Source organism: Salvelinus fontinalis, chromosome 24 (genome assembly GCF_029448725.1).
Source record: "Salvelinus fontinalis isolate EN_2023a chromosome 24, ASM2944872v1, whole genome shotgun sequence".
In the NCBI taxonomy this organism is placed as follows: Eukaryota; Metazoa; Chordata; class Actinopteri; order Salmoniformes; family Salmonidae; genus Salvelinus; species Salvelinus fontinalis.
The window spans coordinates 27347113-27367785 of NC_074688.1; the positions used below are offsets into that span (position 1 = coordinate 27347113).

Sequence of the window (20673 nt, forward strand, 5' to 3'; positions counted from 1 at the left end):
TTTTCAAATATAAAGTCAGAGTGGTAGCCATTAAACACGCCAAAGAGCTGATGCAATTAAAGAACCTTAGAGAAAAGGAGATGATGAGCAAGCTTGATAGATTATCTTTTTTTAGAAAACTATCTGAAGAAGAGGAGTCTGTGTTAAAGTCTTTACAACTAGAATTAGAACAGCTTTACACGGATATGGCAAAGGGTGCCTTTGTAAGGTCAAGAGCAAAATGGATTGAAGAGGGGGAAAGAAACACTAGTTACTTTTTTTGCACATGAAAAGAGAAACTACAAAAGAAAATCTATAACTGCACTAAAAATTAACGATGTTTTATGCAAAGATCCCATTACAATATCATCATTTGTCAATTCCTTTTATGAAAACCTTTACAGCTCTCAAATTCAGGAAGATGGTTGTGAAAGCTACATTTGCCACATTCAGAATTATGTCCCTGAAATTGAGGATGATTTCCACTCAGTTTGCGATTCACCTGTGTCAATTGAAGAAATTAGAGAGGCTCTGAATTCAATGAAAAAAGGGAAATCACCTGGCCCTGATGGCCTGTCAGTTGAATTCTATAGACAGTTTTGGGAGTTACTAGAAGACCCGATTTTCAATATGTTTCAAGATTGTATTAAAAATGGGGAAATGGTCTCCACTATGAAACAGGGCCTTATTTCATTGATTCCCGAAGCCCGATAAAGACACTTCTCTCATTGACAATTGGAGACCAATTACTTTATTAAATGTTGATTACAATTTGATTGCTCTGGTTTATGCCAAAATATTAAAGGAATATATACCATTATAAATGAGACTCAAACAGGATTTATTAAGGGCCGTCACACCAGCTCTAACATACGTTTAGTTTTGGACCTTATGGATTATTCAGATGCAATTGACTCAGATGCAGTTGTCCTATTTTTGGACTTCTGTAAAGCCTTTGACACAATTGAACATTAATTTCTCTTTAGGTCTCTTAAACTTTTTGGATTTGGTGAAAATTGTATTAAAGTAATTCGCATGTTTTACAAAGATATAAATAGTTCTGTGCTACTAAACCTTAATACTTCCTAAAGATTCAGTATCAACAGAAGTGTACGACAGGGATGCCCAATTTCGCCATTTTTATTCATTTTGGTTGTGGAACTTCTATCTATAGATATTCTGAATAATGCAAATTTGTATGGCTTAACCATTTTTAACAAAGAAATCAAAATCTCCCAACTGGCTGATGATACTACTCTTTTCTTAAGAGACAAAGACCAGGTCGCACATGCCCTTAATACTATAACTGCATTTTCTATTGCATCAGGATTAATGCTGAATGTTTCTAAATGTGAAATCTTATGTTTATTTGACTCTGATGATAAAGAAATATAAAATATTCCTGTAAAGGACTGTGTTAAATATTTAGGAATACATCTGTCAAAAAAACACTTAGTCAGACAACATTTGAATTTCTCTCCTTGTCACGATCGTGTGGCGGATTGACGGACCAAAATGCAGCAGTTGGAAAATAAGCCATCTTCTTTTATTATAACAACACGAAGATGAACACGAACAAAACACTTTAACAAAACAACAAAATAACAAAACGACCGTGAAGCTACAAACGTTGTGCACTTACACACACTGGCTACAAACGTTCTTACATAGACAATTACCCACCACCAATGAGAGCCTATGGCTACCCTAAATAAGGCTCCCAATCAGAGACAACCGAAATCAGCTGTCTCTAATTGGGAACTCATTCAGGCAACCATAGACTCTCCTAGATAACTAACCACCATAGACAATGCTAAACATCTACACTCAACACAAAACCATATACTACACCCATTAACCCCTTTACCAAATAAACACCCAAAACAACAAAACATAAACATTCCCCATGTCACACCCTGACCTAACTAAAATAATAAAGAAAACCAATAATACTAAGGCCAGGGCGTGACATAACCCCCCCCTTGAGGCGCGAACTCCGGGCGCACCATACACAGTCTAGGGGAGGGTCTGGGTGGGCTTCCATCCACGGTGGCGGCTCCGGCTCTGGTCGCGGTCCCCACGTCACCACAGTACCTAAACACCTCCTAGGCTTCCTCCAAACGACCCCCCTCCACCTTAACCACATTGCATTCAGGGGCAGTTCCGGACTAAGGGGCAGTACCAGGGTAAGAGGCAGTACCAGGGTCAGGGGCAGTACTAGGGTCAGGGGCAGTACTAGGGTCAGGGACAGGGTAAGGGGCAGCACCAGGGTAAGGGGCAGCACCAGGGTAAGGGGCAGCTCCGGACTGAGGAATGGCAGCTCCGGACTGAGGAATGGCAGCTCCGGACTGAGGAATGGCAGCTCCGGACTGAGGAATGGCAGCTCCGGACTGAGGGACTGCAGCTCCGGACTGAGGGACGGCCCATGGCTGGCTGACAGATCTGGCTGCTCATGGCTGGCTGACGGATCTGGCTGCTCATGGCTGGCTGACGGATCTGGCTGCTCATGGCTGGCTGACGGATCTGGCTGCTCATGGCTAGCTGACGGATCTGGCTGCTCATGGCTAGCTGACGGATCTGGCTGCTCATGGCTAGCTGACGGATCTGGCTGCTCATGGCTAGCTGACGGATCTGGCTGCTCATGGCTAGCTGACGGATCTGGCTGCTCATGGCTAGCTGACGGATCTGGCTGCTCATGGCTAGCTGACGGATCTGGCTGCTCATGGCTGGCTGACGGATCTGGCTGCTCATGGCTGGCTGACGGATCTGGCTGCTCATGGCTGGCTGACGGATCTGGCTGCTCATGGCTGGCTGACGGATCTGGCTGCTCATGGCTGGCTGACTGATCTGGCTGCTCCTGTCTGGTTGGCGGCTCTGGCAGATCCTGTCTGGTTGGCGGCTCTGGCAGATCCTGTCTGGCGGGCGGCTCTAGCGGCTCCTGTCTGGCGGGCGGCTCTAGCGGCTCCTGTCTGGCGGACGGCTCAGTGGGCTCATGGCAGACGGGCGGCTTTGCAGGCTCATGGCAGACGGGCGGCTTTGCAGGCTCATTGCAGACGGATGACTCAGATGGCGCTGGGGAGACGGATGGCTCAGATGGCGCTGGGGAGACGGATGGCTCAGATGGCGCTTGGCAGACGGGCAGTTCAGTCATTGCAGTGCAGACGGCAGACTCCTGCCGGCTGAGGCGCACTGTAGGCCTGGTGCGTGGTGCCGGGACTGGTGGCACCGGGCTGGGGACACGCATCTCAGGGCTAGTGCGGGGAGCAGCAACAGGACGCACAGGACTCTGGGGACACACAGGAGGCCTGGTGCGTGGTTTAGACACTGGTGGTAAAGGGCTGGAGACACGCACCATATAGCTAGTGCGCGGAGGAGGCACTGGTGGTACTGGATTGGGGCGGGGAGGTGGCGCCGGAAATACCGGACCGTGCAGGCGTACTGGCTCCCTTGAACGCCGAGCCTGCCCAACCTTACCTGGTTCTATGCTCCCCGTCGCCTGACCAGTGCGGGGAGGTGGAATAACCCGCACCGGCCTATGTAGGCGAACCGGGGACACCATGCGTAAGGCTGGTGCCATGTACGCCGGCCCGAGGAGACGCACTGGTGACCAGATGCGTTGGGCCGGCTTCATGACATATGGCTCAACGCTCAGTCTAGCCCGGCCGATACGTGGAGCTGCAATGTACCGAACCGGGCTATGCACGCGTACAGGAGACACCGTGCGCTCTACTGCGTAACACGGTGTCTGCCCGTACTCTCGCTCTCCACGGTAAGTACAGGGAGTAGGCGCAGGTTTCCTACCTGACTTCGCCACACTCCCTTTAAGGCCCCCCCCAAGAAATTTTTGGGTTGTACTCACGGGCTTCCAGCCTTGTCTCCGTGCTGCCTCCTCATATCGCCTCCTCTCGGCTTTCGCTGCCTCCAGCTCTTCACGAGGGAGGCGATATTCTCCAGGTTGATCCCAAGGCCCCTTACCATCCAGTATCTCCTCCCATGTCCAGAAATCCTTTGTGGTTAGGTCCTGTTGCCGCCTTCCATGCCGCTTGGTCCTATGGTGGGTAATTCTGTCACGATCGTGTGGCGGATTGACGGACCAAAATGCAGCAGTTGGAAAATAAGCCATCTTCTTTTATTATAACAACACGAAGATGAACACGAACAAAACACTTTAACAAAACAACAAAATAACAAAACGACCGTGAAGCTACAAACGTTGTGCACTTACACACACTGGCTACAAACGTTCTTACATAGACAATTACCCACCACCAATGAGAGCCTATGGCTACCCTAAATAAGGCTCCCAATCAGAGACAACCGAAATCAGCTGTCTCTAATTGGGAACTCATTCAGGCAACCATAGACTCTCCTAGATAACTAACCACCATAGACAATGCTAAACATCTACACTCAACACAAAACCATATACTACACCCATTAACCCCTTTACCAAATAAACACCCAAAACAACAAAACATAAACATTCCCCATGTCACACCCTGACCTAACTAAAATAATAAAGAAAACCAATAATACTAAGGCCAGGGCGTGACACTCCTAAAATTAAGAGAACCAAAAAATAGATTTAATAATTGGCTACAAAGAGATCTTTCTATACTTGGGAGAGTACTTCTGTCCAAGGCAGAGGGACTGTCTCGTTTTGTGTACCCCTCATTATCGTTATGTGTAAATCCAGCTACTTGTAAAGAGATCAATAACACCTTTCTTGACTTCATCTGGAAAAAAAGTCTCACAGAAAAGCTGTCCTTTCTAACAAAAGAGCTGAAGGCGGTCTAGAAGTGTTGGATTTTGTTGACATAAATAACACTTTCAAGATAAACTGGTTGATTTTGGGGGGGGGGGGGATTAATACTGATTCAATATGGTATTTCATTACAAATAATGTGTTTAATAAATTGGGAGGTCTTCAATTTTTACTGAAATGTAATTATATTCCTGAAAGATTACCTGCTAAATTGGCTAGGTTTCACCAACAAGCTATAATGGCCTGGAAAATATGTTTCCTGCACAATCTTTTCCCACATAAAGCTCTTTTGTGAAATAATTCAGACATAACTGTAAGGAATAAGTCATTGTTCTACCCCAGCTTGCATGAGAGGAATATTGACTTTGTTCTTGATATTTTCGACAACAAGGGAAATATTCTCACATATGAACAATTTATAACATTGAAAGAGTTTCCAATACCTTTCAGAGAGTTTATTTCTGCCGTTCCCAGTGGTCTAACTACACTAATGAAAACTCATCTTAGCTTTGGGAATGATCACAAAGTTTATCCAGAACTCAGATTGGAAGGCGTGGGCTTACTTGATAGATCTTGTTGTAATAAATATATAAGACAAATTCTTCATTCACAAAACCAACTTACACCGAGAGGAAAGTTTTTCTGGAACATGCTTATTCCTGACATTGTCTGGAAAAATGCATGGTAAAAGGCCTTACAAATACTGTATACCAAACAAAGTTAAGGAAGTGCACTTGAAAATTTGACATAAGATATATCCATGTAATTCTATGATATCCAAATTTGTGGCTGTTGATATCTGCGTATTCTGTGAAAAAGAAGGTGGGAATCTGTCTCACCTGTTCTTTGAATGTAAATTTGTGTCAGAATTTTGGGAAAACCTTGCAAAATACTTATTTACCATTATGAACACTGCCTATGTTTTTGACATGAAAGATATAATATGTTACTATTGCAATGATAACAAGACCACTGAAATTATTGTTCATTTTTTAAATTCTTGTTGCCAAATACTTCATACACAAACAAAAATTCCAAAATTCTCTACCAAAATTACAATTTTTTCTGATTGAATTTAATTATCATATTAAAACATTAACCCTAGTGAATAACAACAAGAATAACATCTTCCTGAATCATAAGATTTTTTTCAGAGTGAATACAATTGCACTAAAATTGTTTAGTTTTTGTATTATTTTATTGATATTTTTTGCATGTTAGAGCGTTTTCTTGTTAATACCTGTGTTTTGTTAAGTTAGACATGTTCGATGTAGCAATGTAAGTTGATTTTTGTATTATTAAACATGTTTATTTAAAAAGTGGTGATGTCCCATCCTTTCAGGTTGTTGTCACGAGGTAGGACTAAATACATTTAAATAGTGGAGTATGGTATTCATTATTATTTATTGTGAGTGTAGTGTTAGATGGTAGGGTATTTTTTGGGGGAAAAAATAAATAAGCAAAGCATAAGGGAGTTATACTCCAGTCTAGTAGGTGGCGGTAATGCAACATATATTCAATGCCAACCGCAGTTAAACCTCGAAAAAGAAGGATTTCAAAGTTCATCCTGAGTCTGCTTCTAAAAAAATATTTATTTGTCAACATGTCAACACAAGTCCATGACAATGTCAAGGTAGGTTTGTTTTGAGATTACAACCATGCATGTAGCTACACATTATTAAAGGTAGCTAAAGAAAGACGTTGTTTTGATCTCCTAGAGTACCTACCCTCAGCCTAGGTATGGGTAATAAGTGTTGCACCTTGTTCCCTGTATCGATCTTTCAACACAACACCGCGCAACATGCCGTTGCCACTGTCTTGTAGTAAATATTCTACACATTTTGAAAAGAAAGCAAAAGGGTTAAAAAGATTACGTATTTTAGCGCTAACAGATGAGAGGACAGGTAGAGTACTTTCCACGGACATTACCCCACCACTCTGTCCGCATTTCTGTGTCTAGACAGTCAAATCAGGCTTCAAATAACCATTTCCTCCGGTCATTATGTCAACAAAACAAGTGCATGACAATGTCAAGGTAGGTTTATCCTTACGAAAAAAAGATGCCGTCAGTGCAGTAACTGTAGTACACTGTTGTATACGTGTAGTTAGAGTGCAGTATGCTGCAAATACTGCGTCCAAAATAACTGTTTAACTACAGTAAATTATTCTGCAATTATTGCGTCCAAAACACCAGTTGACTGCAGTTTCAAACTGCAATCTTTTTGAAAGGGTATCATCATATTTTCTATCAGAATAATGGTTAGGGCAGGCAACCCCTTTCCTGGTGTACTGCAGGATTTGGGTCCAACTAGGCACCACACCTGCTCAGCTGAGCTAATTGATCAGTTCATTGATTGCCTAAATTCAACACACCTGGTCTTCCAGGTCGGTTAAATCAAAAACATGTTGTGTCTGAGGCACTCCAGGACCAGGGTTGCCTACCTCTGGGTTAGGGGTTTGGCTCTACAGTCCCTGGACACGGGTTCCAATTTGCAACAATATCATATCACGTTGCCTGGGGAGCAGACAGGTGAATTTAGAAATTGGAAACCTATTCCTATTCCACATTGTCTTGGGTGATTTTTCTGAAACAGATAAAGCCTAGTCCTGAACTAAAAACCAAACTCAATATTGAAAGTGATTTTTAGTCCACGACTAGGTTTAATCTGTGTCTGGAGACTGCCCCCATATTCAGCTAGTCAAGGGCATGATTTATTATTATTTTTATTTATTTAACCTTTATATATCCAGGTTAGTCTCATTGAGATAAAATCTATTTTTCAAGAAAGACCTTGTTCAACCAAGACACCAGTGGGGGGAACAATGTTTGAGACAAATATCAGATATACTGTAACATGTCTGTACAGTATGTTTTTGACGTAAACACAAATACATTTCAATTCCAGAAACATCCAAATGTCATAAAAAATCTATCATATATACCACCGCATCAAGTCCTAATGACAATCACATTCCTCAGTAACATGTGAGTCAAGAAAAGTTTTCAACTCCTCCAAGGAAACAAGGTTCTGGGGTTTCAAGCTGTTCTGGACCACGGAGCTGATTAGCTAAAACACTTTTTGACATGATCTCTTCTTATTTTAGGAACTGTTAAAAGTAAGTAGGAGTGAGACCATATCTGGTATTTATTTTCAGACTTTATTAAAGAAGAACAAAAATAGTGTCAGTTTTACCAAAACTGCCTTAGATCATAATTCATATAGTATAGCAATGTTTAAGCCTATGTAGAGTCAACGAAGACTAGCCAACAGTGTGTTCAGATGCTTTTGGTTGGTAATAAACCTAAGAGCTGCATGATACATGGAATCAAGTACCATCAGGGTAGTGCTTGAGGTCTGCATATAAATTACATCAGGGCATTGATGATCATGTCCAATTAAATGAGTGTGCTTGTTCAAGATCAGTGGAACAGTTGTTGGGGACACCTAAGTACAGAGAGGTTTGGGAAACACTGGTACCAAGTATTTTAATAGTGACATTTAAATATTTTGATCTCTTCCTCAGCAATATTATGGTTCTCGCCTGGAGTCCACCTGTGATCTGCAGACCAATGCTGCCTGCTCTCTACCCTGCAGGCCAATGCCCAAGAGTGCTATAGAGGCCCTCAATCTCGTTCACCCTGAAGTAACCAAACGGTATGACGATGACAATGAACCAATTGATTCAGGACTGCTTCTGTTGAGAATGTATCTATTTGTATAATGATACAGAAGTAGAATACATTCATTTCCAACCAATATACACGAATAAAGACTAATATTGCAGCAAATGTGAAACTGGTTAGGACACACACTCTTTGTTCCAGATTTAGCAGACACTCTTATCCAGAGTGACTTACTTAGTGCATTCATCTTAAGATAGCTAGGTGGGACAACCACATATCACAGTCATAGTAAGTACATTTTTCCTCAATAAAGTAGCTATCAGCAAAGTCAGTGCTAGCTAAAGGGAAAAGTGTTCATTCACGAAAGGCTATATATGTCATTTTGTTCTAGGTTCTTTGGCTGTGGTCTTCCTGTTCCAGAGAAACTTCAGGGCTGCAGAATCTTGGACCTGGGCAGCGGTTCCGGCAGAGACTGCTATGCCCTTAGTAAACTGGTTGGCGAGACTGGCCATGTCACAGGCATTGATATGACTGAGGAACTGGTATGTATAGCACCTAGACCTATATATTCACTCACCCTACATCTTCAGTAATCTAACAATCATTCTATTACATTGGTGTGTGATACTCTGCTTTCTGCTGTGGTAGTGTATGGCTCAGTTGGTAGAGCACGGTCCTTGCAATGCCAGCATCATGGATTAAATTCAGGCTGGGGTCATCAATACAAAAATGAATGTGTAAAATCGGCTACTAAATGTATTTTTTGTTCTCAGATTCTAGTCTCCCGTAAATACATCCCATACCACCAGGAGAAGTTTGGCTTTAAGAAACCCAACACCACCTTCCTCCAGGGGTATATGGAGAAGCTAACTGCAGCTGGCGTTGAGAATGACTCTATGGATATCATAGTGTAAGTTGAGGAACAATCATGTTCATTTGCTATCAAAACAGTGAGTCCTTCTTTCTCTTTTGATCGTTTATCTGTTTTACTGTGTCACGATCTGTTGGGAAAGTGAACAAAAATCCACTTCTTTTATTTACTGTTTCTTCCAGGTCAAACTGTGTCATCTGTTTATGCCCTGATAAGAAAACGGTGCTACGTGAAGCCTATAAGGTCCTCAAGGTAAATAGTCCGCCTGTTATCATTGCATAACATGATTATTCAAAAGAGTATCCCTGGGCTTTATAAAATACAGATGGCAGTGACTGTGTCTCATGAAAAGTACTCCTTTCTTTGCCCGTGTCTCTCTCCCATCTCTCCTGTGTGATATAGGAGGGTGGTGAATTGTACTACAGTGACATGTATGCTAGCAATGTTGTTCCTGACCACTTAAAAGAAGATTCAGTTCTGTGGGGTAAGTGATCGAGTTGCACCTTCCTAGCAGACAAATAATGTTTGGTAATGCATATTCTGCTTCTGTAGAAAAGCCTATCTCTTATCTTAAATATTTTTCAGATTTAGTCTCATTGGTGACATCTCAATATACCCATAAGTGGTTTCACTTGACCCGAGTGTGCCGTGCAAGTTGTAGAACTGCACTTCACACTGATGATGTTCTCTTTTCTTTTGTGTTTTGTGATAGGTGAGGGAATGGGCGGTTCCCTCTATTGGCGCGACTTTATCTCATTGGTCCAGGAGGTGGGCTTCAGCACGCCTCACCTCATCTCAGCCAGTCACATTGAGGTCCACAACTGCGAGCTCAAAAAGAAAGCAGGTATATGCATCTCCATGACTGTCTAAGGCTACTTACTGTAGGATGGAAAAGGTATGCAGTTCTTACGCTAACCTAACTAATAGCACATTTATTAATGGGATCTAGAAGCATTTAGTATAAAAAATGTAAGCCTAGTCAGTCACTTCCATTTCCAATGTGTTGCAGGTGATATTAGCTATGCATCTGGCACTTACCGGCTCTTCAAGTTGCCCAAAAAGCTTGAGATGTCAAGTGCAATAGTGACCTACAAGGGGACAGTGCCTGACTACCCATGTCAGCTGGAGTTTGACTCCTCCCACTGCTTCAAGGTATGTTGGTGCAAACACGGCAGGGCTCTCCAAACCTGTTCATGGAGAACTACTGTTCTGTAGTTTTCGCTCCAACCTCAATCTTGCTCACCTGATTCTAATAATTAGCTGGTTGATGAGCTGAATCACGTTAGTTACAACAAGGGTTGGAGTGAACCTACAGGAGGGTAGCTCTCTAGGAGCAGGGTTGGAGTGAACCTACAGGAAGGTAGCTCTCTAGGAGCAGGGTTGGAGAACACTGAAACACAGCATAATAGGACTACCCTCACCTAAGCCATTTTCATTAAGGCAGCATTCTGTTTATGTAGCAAGGTCATGTTGTTCCCTTATTTTATGAACAACTGTTTTACTTGTGTATGCATACTGATACAGTAGTTGGTATGGACCACTGATACACACACCTTTTATACATACAAATGGATTCCACACTACTTTAGGTCAATGCACAAATTGTGTGGGTTGTCTAATATGTTAAGTGGATGTATAATAATCCCTGTGATGTTGTGCTGTGCAGAAGGACGTGGCGCTGCAGGTGGATGGGGAGATGGCTGCTATCCTTCAGTGCTCTCGCTTCTCCTCGGACTTCTGCATCCAGAAGGTAGGTACCACTTTACAAAGGTAACACCTTATAGCTCTGTAATAGCCATGTAATTACAATAGTAACATGGTACCCAAAAGCAATCAGGGACTTTATTATTATTATAGGAAATAAAGCTACTCCGCAAATACCTCAACTGGCGTTTACTGGTGATCATTTGAATCCTGAACTGTCCCTTTTCAGTACGGCCACCTCAACCCATTTCTGCTGGCCGATAAGCTGGGCTCCTCAGTGAAGCAGTGCTCCAAAACAGGCAAAGCCGCAGGACGCTGTGGGGAGACCTAACTAACTACACCTGGATGACATCATATCCATGAAGGACCCTCCTCAGAGTGACAGGGTGTATGTCCCAATAGTCTCTCCTTCCTCCTGAAGTGTGCACTCATTCATTACTTCCCACAAATCTAAAATCATTGGATTGTTGTTGGCCTGGGCTATTGGGAGTTTCCACCATATTTCTTATACCAGTCATTTCATAACAGTGAAGGGAAGTGAACAAGTGCACTTGAAGGAGAGGTTATTTGGATCACCCAATGTGACAGAAAAGACGTCAATTTTGATGTCCCTACCTATGTAGCACAAATGATATAAAAAGGGTTGAAGTGTTTCTTTTCAGACTGAAAAGCCTACTGTGCCTTGAAATACTATATTTTCCTCCCATGTCCAGCTCATAGATTTGAATGGCAATGGTTATTTTATTATGTGACATTTGGAGCATTTCCTTGATAATACATGAGACTGTAGCCTATATACTAACTTATTTACACACTGATGTGGACGCCTAAGGCCCGCCCAGTCATTCAATGTAAAAATTAAATTTGTAAAAAAAGACTTGTCTTGTTAAATTATCAAATTACATGCACACAGGCTGAAGGTCCCACCAGCCCATACACATAGATCACTTGACAAACACACAAAAGAGAAGATAAATAATTCAACAAAATTGCCAGTTTCAGATATTTATTTGTATCTAGGAGTATTCTGTGTGTGGTGGTGATTTTGGGCCTCGCTAATGTGACCCACATTACCTACAACGAGGTCAAATCATGATGTCAGTGATCTTCAGGTCGGAGTCCAAGAAAGATGCTGAGTGTCCGACTTGGAATTCCGAGTTGGATGACCATTCCGAGTTCCCAGTTGTCTTGAAAGCTCGGAAGTCAGAGATTTCCTAGTTCCCAGTTGTTTTGACTGCGGCAGTAGCCAGACTAGCAGGGTTTCCACTAGTTACCACAGCCACCATTAGTCATGATTAGATTATATTTTAGATTAGTTTAATAGTCACATGTACAGGGTTGCAGATGTAATTACAGGGTACAGTGAAAGGGGTAGAAGATAGCTGATTTAGTGGTGGTTATTCAGCAGCCTGAAGGTCTGGGGGTAGAAGCTATTGGCCAGTCTTACAGTTTTTGCCATGATGCTCATATTCTGCCCTCATCTGAGTGATGGAAAGGGGGAGAACAGGCCATAGCTCGGGTGGCTGGGGTCCCTGAGGATCTTCTTGGCCTTCCTGCAACACTTGGTGTAGGTGTCCTGGAGGGCAGGCTGAGTGTACCATCCACTGTAACGCCTTGCGTTCCCTGGTGGTGGAGTTGCAGCCAGACAGTTTGCTCTCGATGGGGCTCCTGTAGAACACTGTGAGGGCCCTCGGGACATGCTGAATTTCTTCAGCATCCTGAGATTAAATAGTCGCTGTCGTAAAAATGAGCTTTTTGGTCTTAAGGTCAAGGTTAGCAGTGTGGTTAAGGTTATGTTTAAAATATTAGCAACCAGGAAATGGCAGAACGATTTCTGCAAAGTGCATCTTTATGTGTTTCCCTTAAAGGCTTACCTTAATAATAATGTTACCTTACCTAAGGGAATTCTTTAAGGGTTTTGCATATAGTCCCTCAAACATTTCCTTGGATAAGGTAATCATTTAAGGGTTTAAGTTAGAGTAGTGCAGAAGTTGTCATATGCTGAGGCAGTGAAGAAAGTAGAGGAAGATGGGTCAAGGGAGAGGGATCCTGAGAGGAGTGGTGTGAATAGTAGATTTGCACCAGTACAGCGGGATAGGCCAACAAGTGATATGTGTTTCGGTAAGATTGGATTTTTAGCGTTTATAGTAATGGCTATCAACTGTACTGCAGGGATGGACGTAAGTCGCGGAAAATTGAGATTGTGGTGGCAGCTGCAGAGAAGTATTTGGGTGTGTGAGACTTGACATCAGAAGAGTTACAGGGTGTGTATAAGTGGTGATGTCTCATCCTTTCAGGTTGGTGGCATGAGGTAGGACTAAATAGATCTAAATAGTGTAGTAGGGTGGTGTTATTTTTATTTTATTTGTTAGATTTTTTTGTGAGTGTAGTGTTAGATGGTAGGATATTTGTTTATTTCAAGCAAAGTATAAGGGAGTTGAACTCCAGTCTAGTAGTTGGCGGTAATGCAACATATTGGATGCCAACCGCCGTTAAACCTCATCGAAGAAGCACTCTTATCGAATATTCAAAAATGTATTACAATAATGAGATGTATCCAAACTTAAGGAAAGCTTTGACTATGTACACTCAGTGAGCATAGCCTTGCTATTGCGAAAGACCGGGGTACGCAGACCTGTGCACACTGCCCACAAAATGAGGTGGAAACTGAGCTGCACTTCCTAACCTCCTGCAAAATGTATGACCATATTATAGACACATATTTCCCTCAGATTACACAGATCCACAAAGAATTTGAAAACATACCCGATTTTTATAAACTCCAATATATACTGGGTGAAATACCACAGTGTGCCATCACAGCAGAAATATTTGTGACCTGTTGCTGCAAGAAAAGGGCAACCAGTGAAGAAAAAACATCATTGTAAATACAACCCATATTTATGTTTATTTATTTTCCTTTTTGAACTTTCACTATTTGCACATAGTTACAACACTGTATAAATACACAATAGGACATTTGAAATGTCTTTATTCTTTTTGAACTTCTGTGAGTACCATGTTTACTGTTATTTTTGTTTATTTCACTTTTGTTTATTATCTACTTCACTTGCTTTGGAAATGTTAACATGTTTCCCATGCCAATAAATCTCTTGAATTGAATTGTATCCACCAATCCAAAGAAAGGATAGCCGGGAGCTAAACAGGCCGACATGCCGCTTTGTGGACAACGATTCCCATTGTTAGGACGGAGAGACTTGTATCTTCTCAGTATATCCATAATCTTTGATTAAATTGAAGTAAACTTGAATTAAAAGATGAGAAAATTAAATATGTTTCATGCAACTGGGCCCAGAGTTCTCGCTAAAACTGCATCAGACACATGCGAAGCAATATCACGCGAGAACTCGATGTAAACAAACAAATCTGTGTCGTTCGAAATCGGGCTTTGTGTCATGGTGAGCACGTTCACGACAGGATCATTGTCATGTTGTTGTGACTCATGAAAATAAAATGTAGCTGTTAATCAAATATAACAATTTCATAATCATCCCCAAAATAATCTGCGAGATTCCTCAAAATTATCCTGGGACAAACAGGGTATTATTATTCACTCTGATTGGTCGAGGACCTACAACACCCGCCTCTGTCGTACACTGATTGGCTTGGTGAACGCAGCGCGGATGCTACCATTGGTCTCTAACTCTGACACGTCTTTCCTACTGTTTTATGGCAATTATTTAGGAGATTCGTTGAACTAACAAGATAGCTAGACAACAACACACTAGGTATGTATTGAATAACATATACATTTGTTGGTTAAACTTCGCGAATGATGTTTAATAAATAGGTGTAGCTACTGGTGTTTGATAAAATAACTTGTCTGGTGGTGGTTAGCTAGCTAGCTGCTGCTGTCACATAAAGAATAGGACTGGAGACTAACGTTAGTTCTTGACATCTAAGTTAGCTAGCTACATTTATCAAACAATTTAGACTTTTTTTAATATCCGCAGATATTTCTTGTTAGCTAACTAAGTCATCTTCAGTTTGTGATTTGAGGCTGACCAGCTAGTTGGAGGAACCAACTTGAGCTAGATAGAGTAGCTAGCTAGCCAGTTAGCTGTCAGTGTTACCAAATGTTGCAATCATTGTTAAGGCTAACAGTAGTTCGTGTATGTGTACCTAATCATATTTGTTAGTTACTTTAACCCAAGTTTCTAAATCCATTTGTAGTTAAACTTGTAAAAAAAAACAACTGTAAAATGGCTCTAGTTAGTATGTTAGGTATTAGGGGAGAGTGGAGTAAGTTGCGCCAAAGGGGTAAATTGAGCCACCCTTCTAGGAAACCATACACAAAATGCATAATTTGACCACATATTTAGGAAGAGGTCATAATTTCATGTAGTCTTGAGAAAGAAACCACATTTTCACCAAGTCAAATTAATTTATTGTTAGAGGTTTCATAATGCTTGTATCTTAACCAAAATATATAATTTTAAGATTGTTCTATACATAATTTGGGGTCCTACACCTAGCATGAAAGTGCATCCTTGTAGCTGTGTGGGCAAATTTATTACAAATGTTTGTCTTGGGGTAAGTTCAACCAATGGCATGTTGAACAAATTGAAGGCTGGGATATGAGGTAAAAACGGGGCCTGGCCTATGTTCAAAGTGTTTTAGAAATGTACAGTGTTTGTTAGGTGTTAAGCCTGTGTTAAAATATGCTTAAAAATAAGAAAAAAGCTATTTTGTTGAATTGTGTTTGGGAAATAAAAAATAGACATATTTCTAAAAAGGTAGTCTTAATATTTCATTCAGTACAGAAATGTGTAGGTGTCTTAACTCTCCATACCCAAGGTAAATTGTGCTGAGACCACTTTTTTTGGACAAGCTATGTTTTCAAAACTAATGTTTACTTGAATTCTGATTATTTCCAGGGATACACAATATCCTAAAATATATGTCGCCTAGATATCTTTGTTAGAATACTATATTTCCCTTGATGGAGTGATGCTTAATGTAAAAATGGTTCAATTTACCCCACTCTCCCCTACTGGATAACTTTAGTACAAGTCCATTCACAGTCTGACAGCTGGCTAACAACACTTCTGAATGAAAGAAAGGAAAGAAAACAGTTAGCCACTATATTTAAAATCAAATCAAATTTTTATTTGTCACATACACATGGTTAGCAGATGTTAATGCAAGTGTAGTGAAATGCTACACATAACAGTAAATAGAAATACAAACACATTACCTGGAAGACAGTCACCTTTGAATGCCACAGTTTCAAATTAGACAGAAAAATGAGATAATTGTAGTCGCATAACAATGTTCCAGACTTGGTGCATTGGTACTGCTTGCCTTGCAGTAGCAGAACAATCTATGACTTGGGTGGCTGGAGTAATTTACAATTTTTGGGGGGCCTTTCTCTGATGCCGCATGGTTTAGTGGTCCTGGATGGCAGGGAGCTCGGCCCCACTGATTTACTTGGCTGTACGCACTACCCTCTAGCACCTTGTGGTCAGATACCAAGCAGTTTCCATACTAAGCTCTCATCTGAGGGCTCATGCCAAATCTTTTCAGCCTCCTGAGGGGGAAGCGATGTTGTCATGCCCTCTTCACAGCTGTGTTGGTTTGTGGACAATGATATATCTTTAGTGTTGTGTACACTGAGGAACTTGAGAACTCCTTTTTCTTGCTGACGTTAAGGGAGAGGTTGTCGTACTGGCACCACACTGCCCGGTTTCTGACCACCTCCCTATAGGCTGTCTCATCGTTGTCGGTGATCAGGCCTACCACCGTTGTGTCATCTGCAAAATTAATGATGGTGTTGGAGTTGTGCGTGGCCACACAGTCGTGGGTGAACAGGGAGTACAGAAGGGGACTAAGCACAGTCCCATGAGGGGCCCCCGTGTTGAGGGTCAGCATGGCAGATGGGTTGTTGCCTACCCTCACCAACTGGGGGCAGCCCGTCAGCAATTCCAGGATCCAGTTGCAGAGGGAGGTGTTCAGTCCCAGGGACCTTAGCTTGGTGAGGAGCTTGGCGCGGACTATGGTGTTGAACTATGGTGTTGAAATTATTAAAGATAATTTAATGTAGCAAAGGTAATCAAGCTCAAATTGATATGTGATACAGGAAATGTATTGAAAATAAAAAACAGACTTACATCCTAGTTACTGAATGTAATGATTTGGCCCTAATCATGGTTATATTAGGCAGGTTTGTTGGAGCGGGGCGTGGTTTACTGTGTTGACTATCAGGTGTACCGTTAGGCCTACATTTTGTAGTACAAAATGTTAAATTAGTACAACCAAAAGTGGGAGGAATCTGTTCAAGATCTTTCGTGACCATTCTACACCCTATATGAAAGTCTACTAGTCTCGACCTTTATGGAGACCGAGACATAAATTAAACCTAGCTATTACCGGATTGTAATAGTCATGTTCTTTCCTCTGTAGGATAAAGACTTGGAGACAGAATGGCATCAGAATCTCCGCGCAGACCAAGCCGCTGTGCTGGAGGGGTTGTGGTGCGAGCACAAGCTGCCACGTAAGGACACACACACACACACACACACACACACACACACACACACACACACACACACACACACACACACACACACACACACACACACACACACACACACACACACACACACACACACACACACACACACACACACACACACACACACACACACACACACACACACACACACACACACACACACACACACACACACACACACACACACACACACACACACACACACACACACACACACACACACACAGAATAATAGGCTTTCAGCTATTCCACCTGAAGTGTCTGGTCTGCCTACTTATACAAGTTTCCCCTTGCAAAGACATGACATTGCCTAACAGCTAATCCCATGATGGTTGTTATTGACCATCAGTTTCAGACAAATGCTTCAGTGCTATTGATCAATATGATCTGGTTCAGTATATTTCCTTGGGCACTTTTTGAGGTGGAGAGTGCATAACAGAAAGTGTTAACTACAACCAATTTAGCTGAATTAAGTGCAAAGACAATACTTATACCTATGCATACACTACAAATATTCTACTCATAGGTATACACATTCAACAAGGTAATGCTATTGTGTTATTACAGTGAGCAGTCATATATGGAGAGTGTTGTGACCTTCCTCCAAGATGTGGTCCCTCAGGTAAGACTGTTTCCATTGATTGTCGTCTTTTCTACAGTAACAGAAATGTGTATTACATGTTACCCTTATTCAGAATGACTAGCTTACTCAGGCAGTCAATGGTGTTTTTATAGGGTGGAGAGAGTTGAAGTATAGGATTAACTGAATCACAAATTATCTTATTAAAGTTTTAATAGGTCATTCTATGACATTAACAGATTGCATTAATTTAATCTGATAAATTGTTGTCCTCATCTCCTACTTTTCTTTTGTCCAAATTCAAGGCATACACTGGCGCACCCCCAACTGATGAAAAAGAGAAAATAGTTTGGGTCAGATTTGAGAAAGCTGACATCAATGGTAAGTCCAAGAACAGTTTCAAAGCTTCCCCCCTTGACTGTGTTGTGTTCAACCTTGGAGGGCATACACGTTTTGATAACAACTGAAAACGTGCTTCATATTATCTGGTATTTTAAATCCACAGATTAGCTTAAACCATATATAAACAGGTTCTTGAATATTATGAGTTTACTGAAATATGCTGATAAGTGGCCTCTTGTTAGAATTCCTGGGTAGAAAACTGTTTAAATGTGACACATGAATAGTTCCTTTGGCAGGCGTTGTTTGCGAACCATTTGATGGTTCATTTCTTGAAAGGACTTTGAGTGACAGGTCTGATGTATCTCAATGGCACAAGTCTGTGTGTGTGTGTGTGTGTGTGTGCGCGCGCCAGATCTCTCCCTCAATCTGACAACAGCTGTGTTGATTAGACACAGCATTTTGTCTGTGTTTATAAACATTTCTACCACTTTAATGTTATTTACGCAAACCTTTTGAAGAGGACTTCTGTTTGACGTTCAATTTAGAGCTTCACTGTTCCAGCCCTGCTTCTTTGTATGCTCAATGTAAAGCAAATTGTTCCATACGGAAGCAATGGTTCATATACATTAAAAACGTCTGGAGTTGACACGCATTCAAAGTAGCTAGAGTTGAACATTTATTCAGAAGAATGAGCTGGAACACTTAAACTCCAACCATTCTTCTACAAAATGAAACAGTTTTGTAAAAGGTTTTTGAAATCGACAAAGACAAGGATTAATCATTTTAGATAGCAGCAACAAACAAAGCAGTCAAATGTATTGTATAGACTGATTATACACTGAGTGTACAAAACATTAAGAACAATGGCTCTTTCCAAGACACAGACTGACCAGGTGAATCCAGGTGAAAGCTATGATCCCTTATTGATGTCACTTGTTAAATCCACTTCAATCAGTGTAGATGAAGGGGAGGAGGCAGATTAAAGAAGGATTTTTATTGAGACATGGATTGTGTATGTGTTCCATTCAGAGGTAGAATGGGCAAGACAGAAGATTTAAGTGCCTCTGAATTGGGTATGGCAGAAGTGCTACGCTGCTGGGGTTTTCACGCTCAACAGTTTCCCGTGTGTATCAAGAATGGTCCACCACCCAAAGGACTTCCAGCCAACTTGACACAACTGTGGGAAGCATTGGAGTCAATCTGGGAAGGTGTTCAATACCAGGAAGATGTTACTGATGTTTGGTATACTCAGTTTATGTTTGCATATGTTTATGGGGAGACCTACAAGACACAGGCACATACAACAGTTGTCTGGGATGGAGCCCGCGACAGAAGTACACTGGTTCTGATTAGACCCCCCCCCCCCCCCCCCCCCCCCCCGTCTTCACTGGTTTTGCCAAAGTATGGTAAATATCTATGTCAGGCAGTTCTAGTTTGATAGTCAATTCATCAAATTAATTAAAATCAAAATAAGTTTGAAGTAAGTCTACAGAGTTGACTGAATATAAATGTATAACTTCCCTTTGTGTTTTCCTGTGTGTCCATCAGATACGTCCCGCTCCCCAGAGTTCCTGGAGATGCACAGTGGCAGCAGTGACCCTCCCCTCTGCCTCATGATTGGTTATGCAGACGGGATGCAGATCTGGAGCATATCCGTGAGTGTTTTTGTTGTTACTGTGCTGTTGTTGGTGTTGAAGCTTGCTGTTTGGGATTTTAGGCTGGGTTTCTGAATAAGCACTTTGTGACATCTGCTGATGTAAAAAGGGCTTTAAAAAAACATTTTGAATAGAAAGATGTTGAACAACAAAAGACACGCGAGTGGCACTGCTGTCTAAGATACTGCATCTCAGTGCTTGAGGCGTCACTACAGACACCCTGGTTCGAATCCAGGCTGCATCACATCCAGGCCGTGATTGGGAGTCCAATAGGGCGACACACAATTGGCCCAGCGTCGTCGGGTTTTGGCCGGTGTAGGCCGTCATTGTAAATAAGAATTTGTTCTTAACTGACTTGCCTAGTTAAATAAAGGTTAAAAAAAACAGACATTATTGTATCTCATTTGCCGTACTCCTTGTCCCCCACTAGATGTCAGGATAGACCAGGGTGTTAACAGTTAATTTATTTTTTAAATGCTCCAGTCAATTACAAGTCTTAACAACTTCTGCACCAACAGCTTCTCTAGGATCTGTGCTGTGGTTGTTAACATATGAAATACAGATCTTTGTTTTTGGTGTTGAAATAATTCATTTTAAATATAGAGCTGTTTACATTT

General features: G+C 41.7%; 2 protein-coding genes across 9 annotated transcripts in view; both read left to right on the forward strand.

Annotated features, from left to right (window-relative positions):
- Positions 1 to 6263: 6263 nt before the first annotated feature.
- On the forward strand, positions 6264 to 11821 carry zgc:153372 (uncharacterized protein LOC767695 homolog). 2 transcript variants are annotated; one of them, XM_055880942.1, is made up of 10 exons: positions 6264 to 6377; positions 8270 to 8400; positions 8761 to 8911; positions 9143 to 9279; positions 9423 to 9492; positions 9643 to 9724; positions 9953 to 10084; positions 10250 to 10392; positions 10907 to 10990; positions 11174 to 11821. In XM_055880942.1, exons 1-10 carry the CDS (start codon positions 6264 to 6266, stop codon positions 11273 to 11275), a joined length of 1146 nt encoding a protein of 381 aa, XP_055736917.1. In that variant the 3' UTR covers positions 11276 to 11821. The 2 variants fall into 2 exon arrangements, with proteins under 2 accessions (XP_055736917.1, XP_055736919.1); XM_055880944.1 differs by lacking the exon at positions 6264 to 6377 and adding an exon at positions 6547 to 6779.
- Positions 11822 to 14583: 2762 nt separating this feature from the next.
- The window catches only part of LOC129822563 (BCAS3 microtubule associated cell migration factor-like), a 347331-nt gene continuing 341241 nt past the window's right edge, over positions 14584 to 20673 (forward strand). For all 7 annotated transcript variants that reach the window (XR_008754493.1, XM_055880891.1, XM_055880894.1 and 4 more), the window contains exons 1-5: positions 14584 to 14693; positions 17368 to 17458; positions 18047 to 18101; positions 18365 to 18440; positions 19950 to 20056. Coding sequence is in view for 6 of the 7 variants with exons in the window: in XM_055880891.1 (XP_055736866.1) it covers positions 17388 to 17458; positions 18047 to 18101; positions 18365 to 18440; positions 19950 to 20056 (309 nt within the window). In the remaining variant the exon portion in view is untranslated. The remainder of the gene's footprint in view (positions 14694 to 17367; positions 17459 to 18046; positions 18102 to 18364; positions 18441 to 19949; positions 20057 to 20673) is intronic.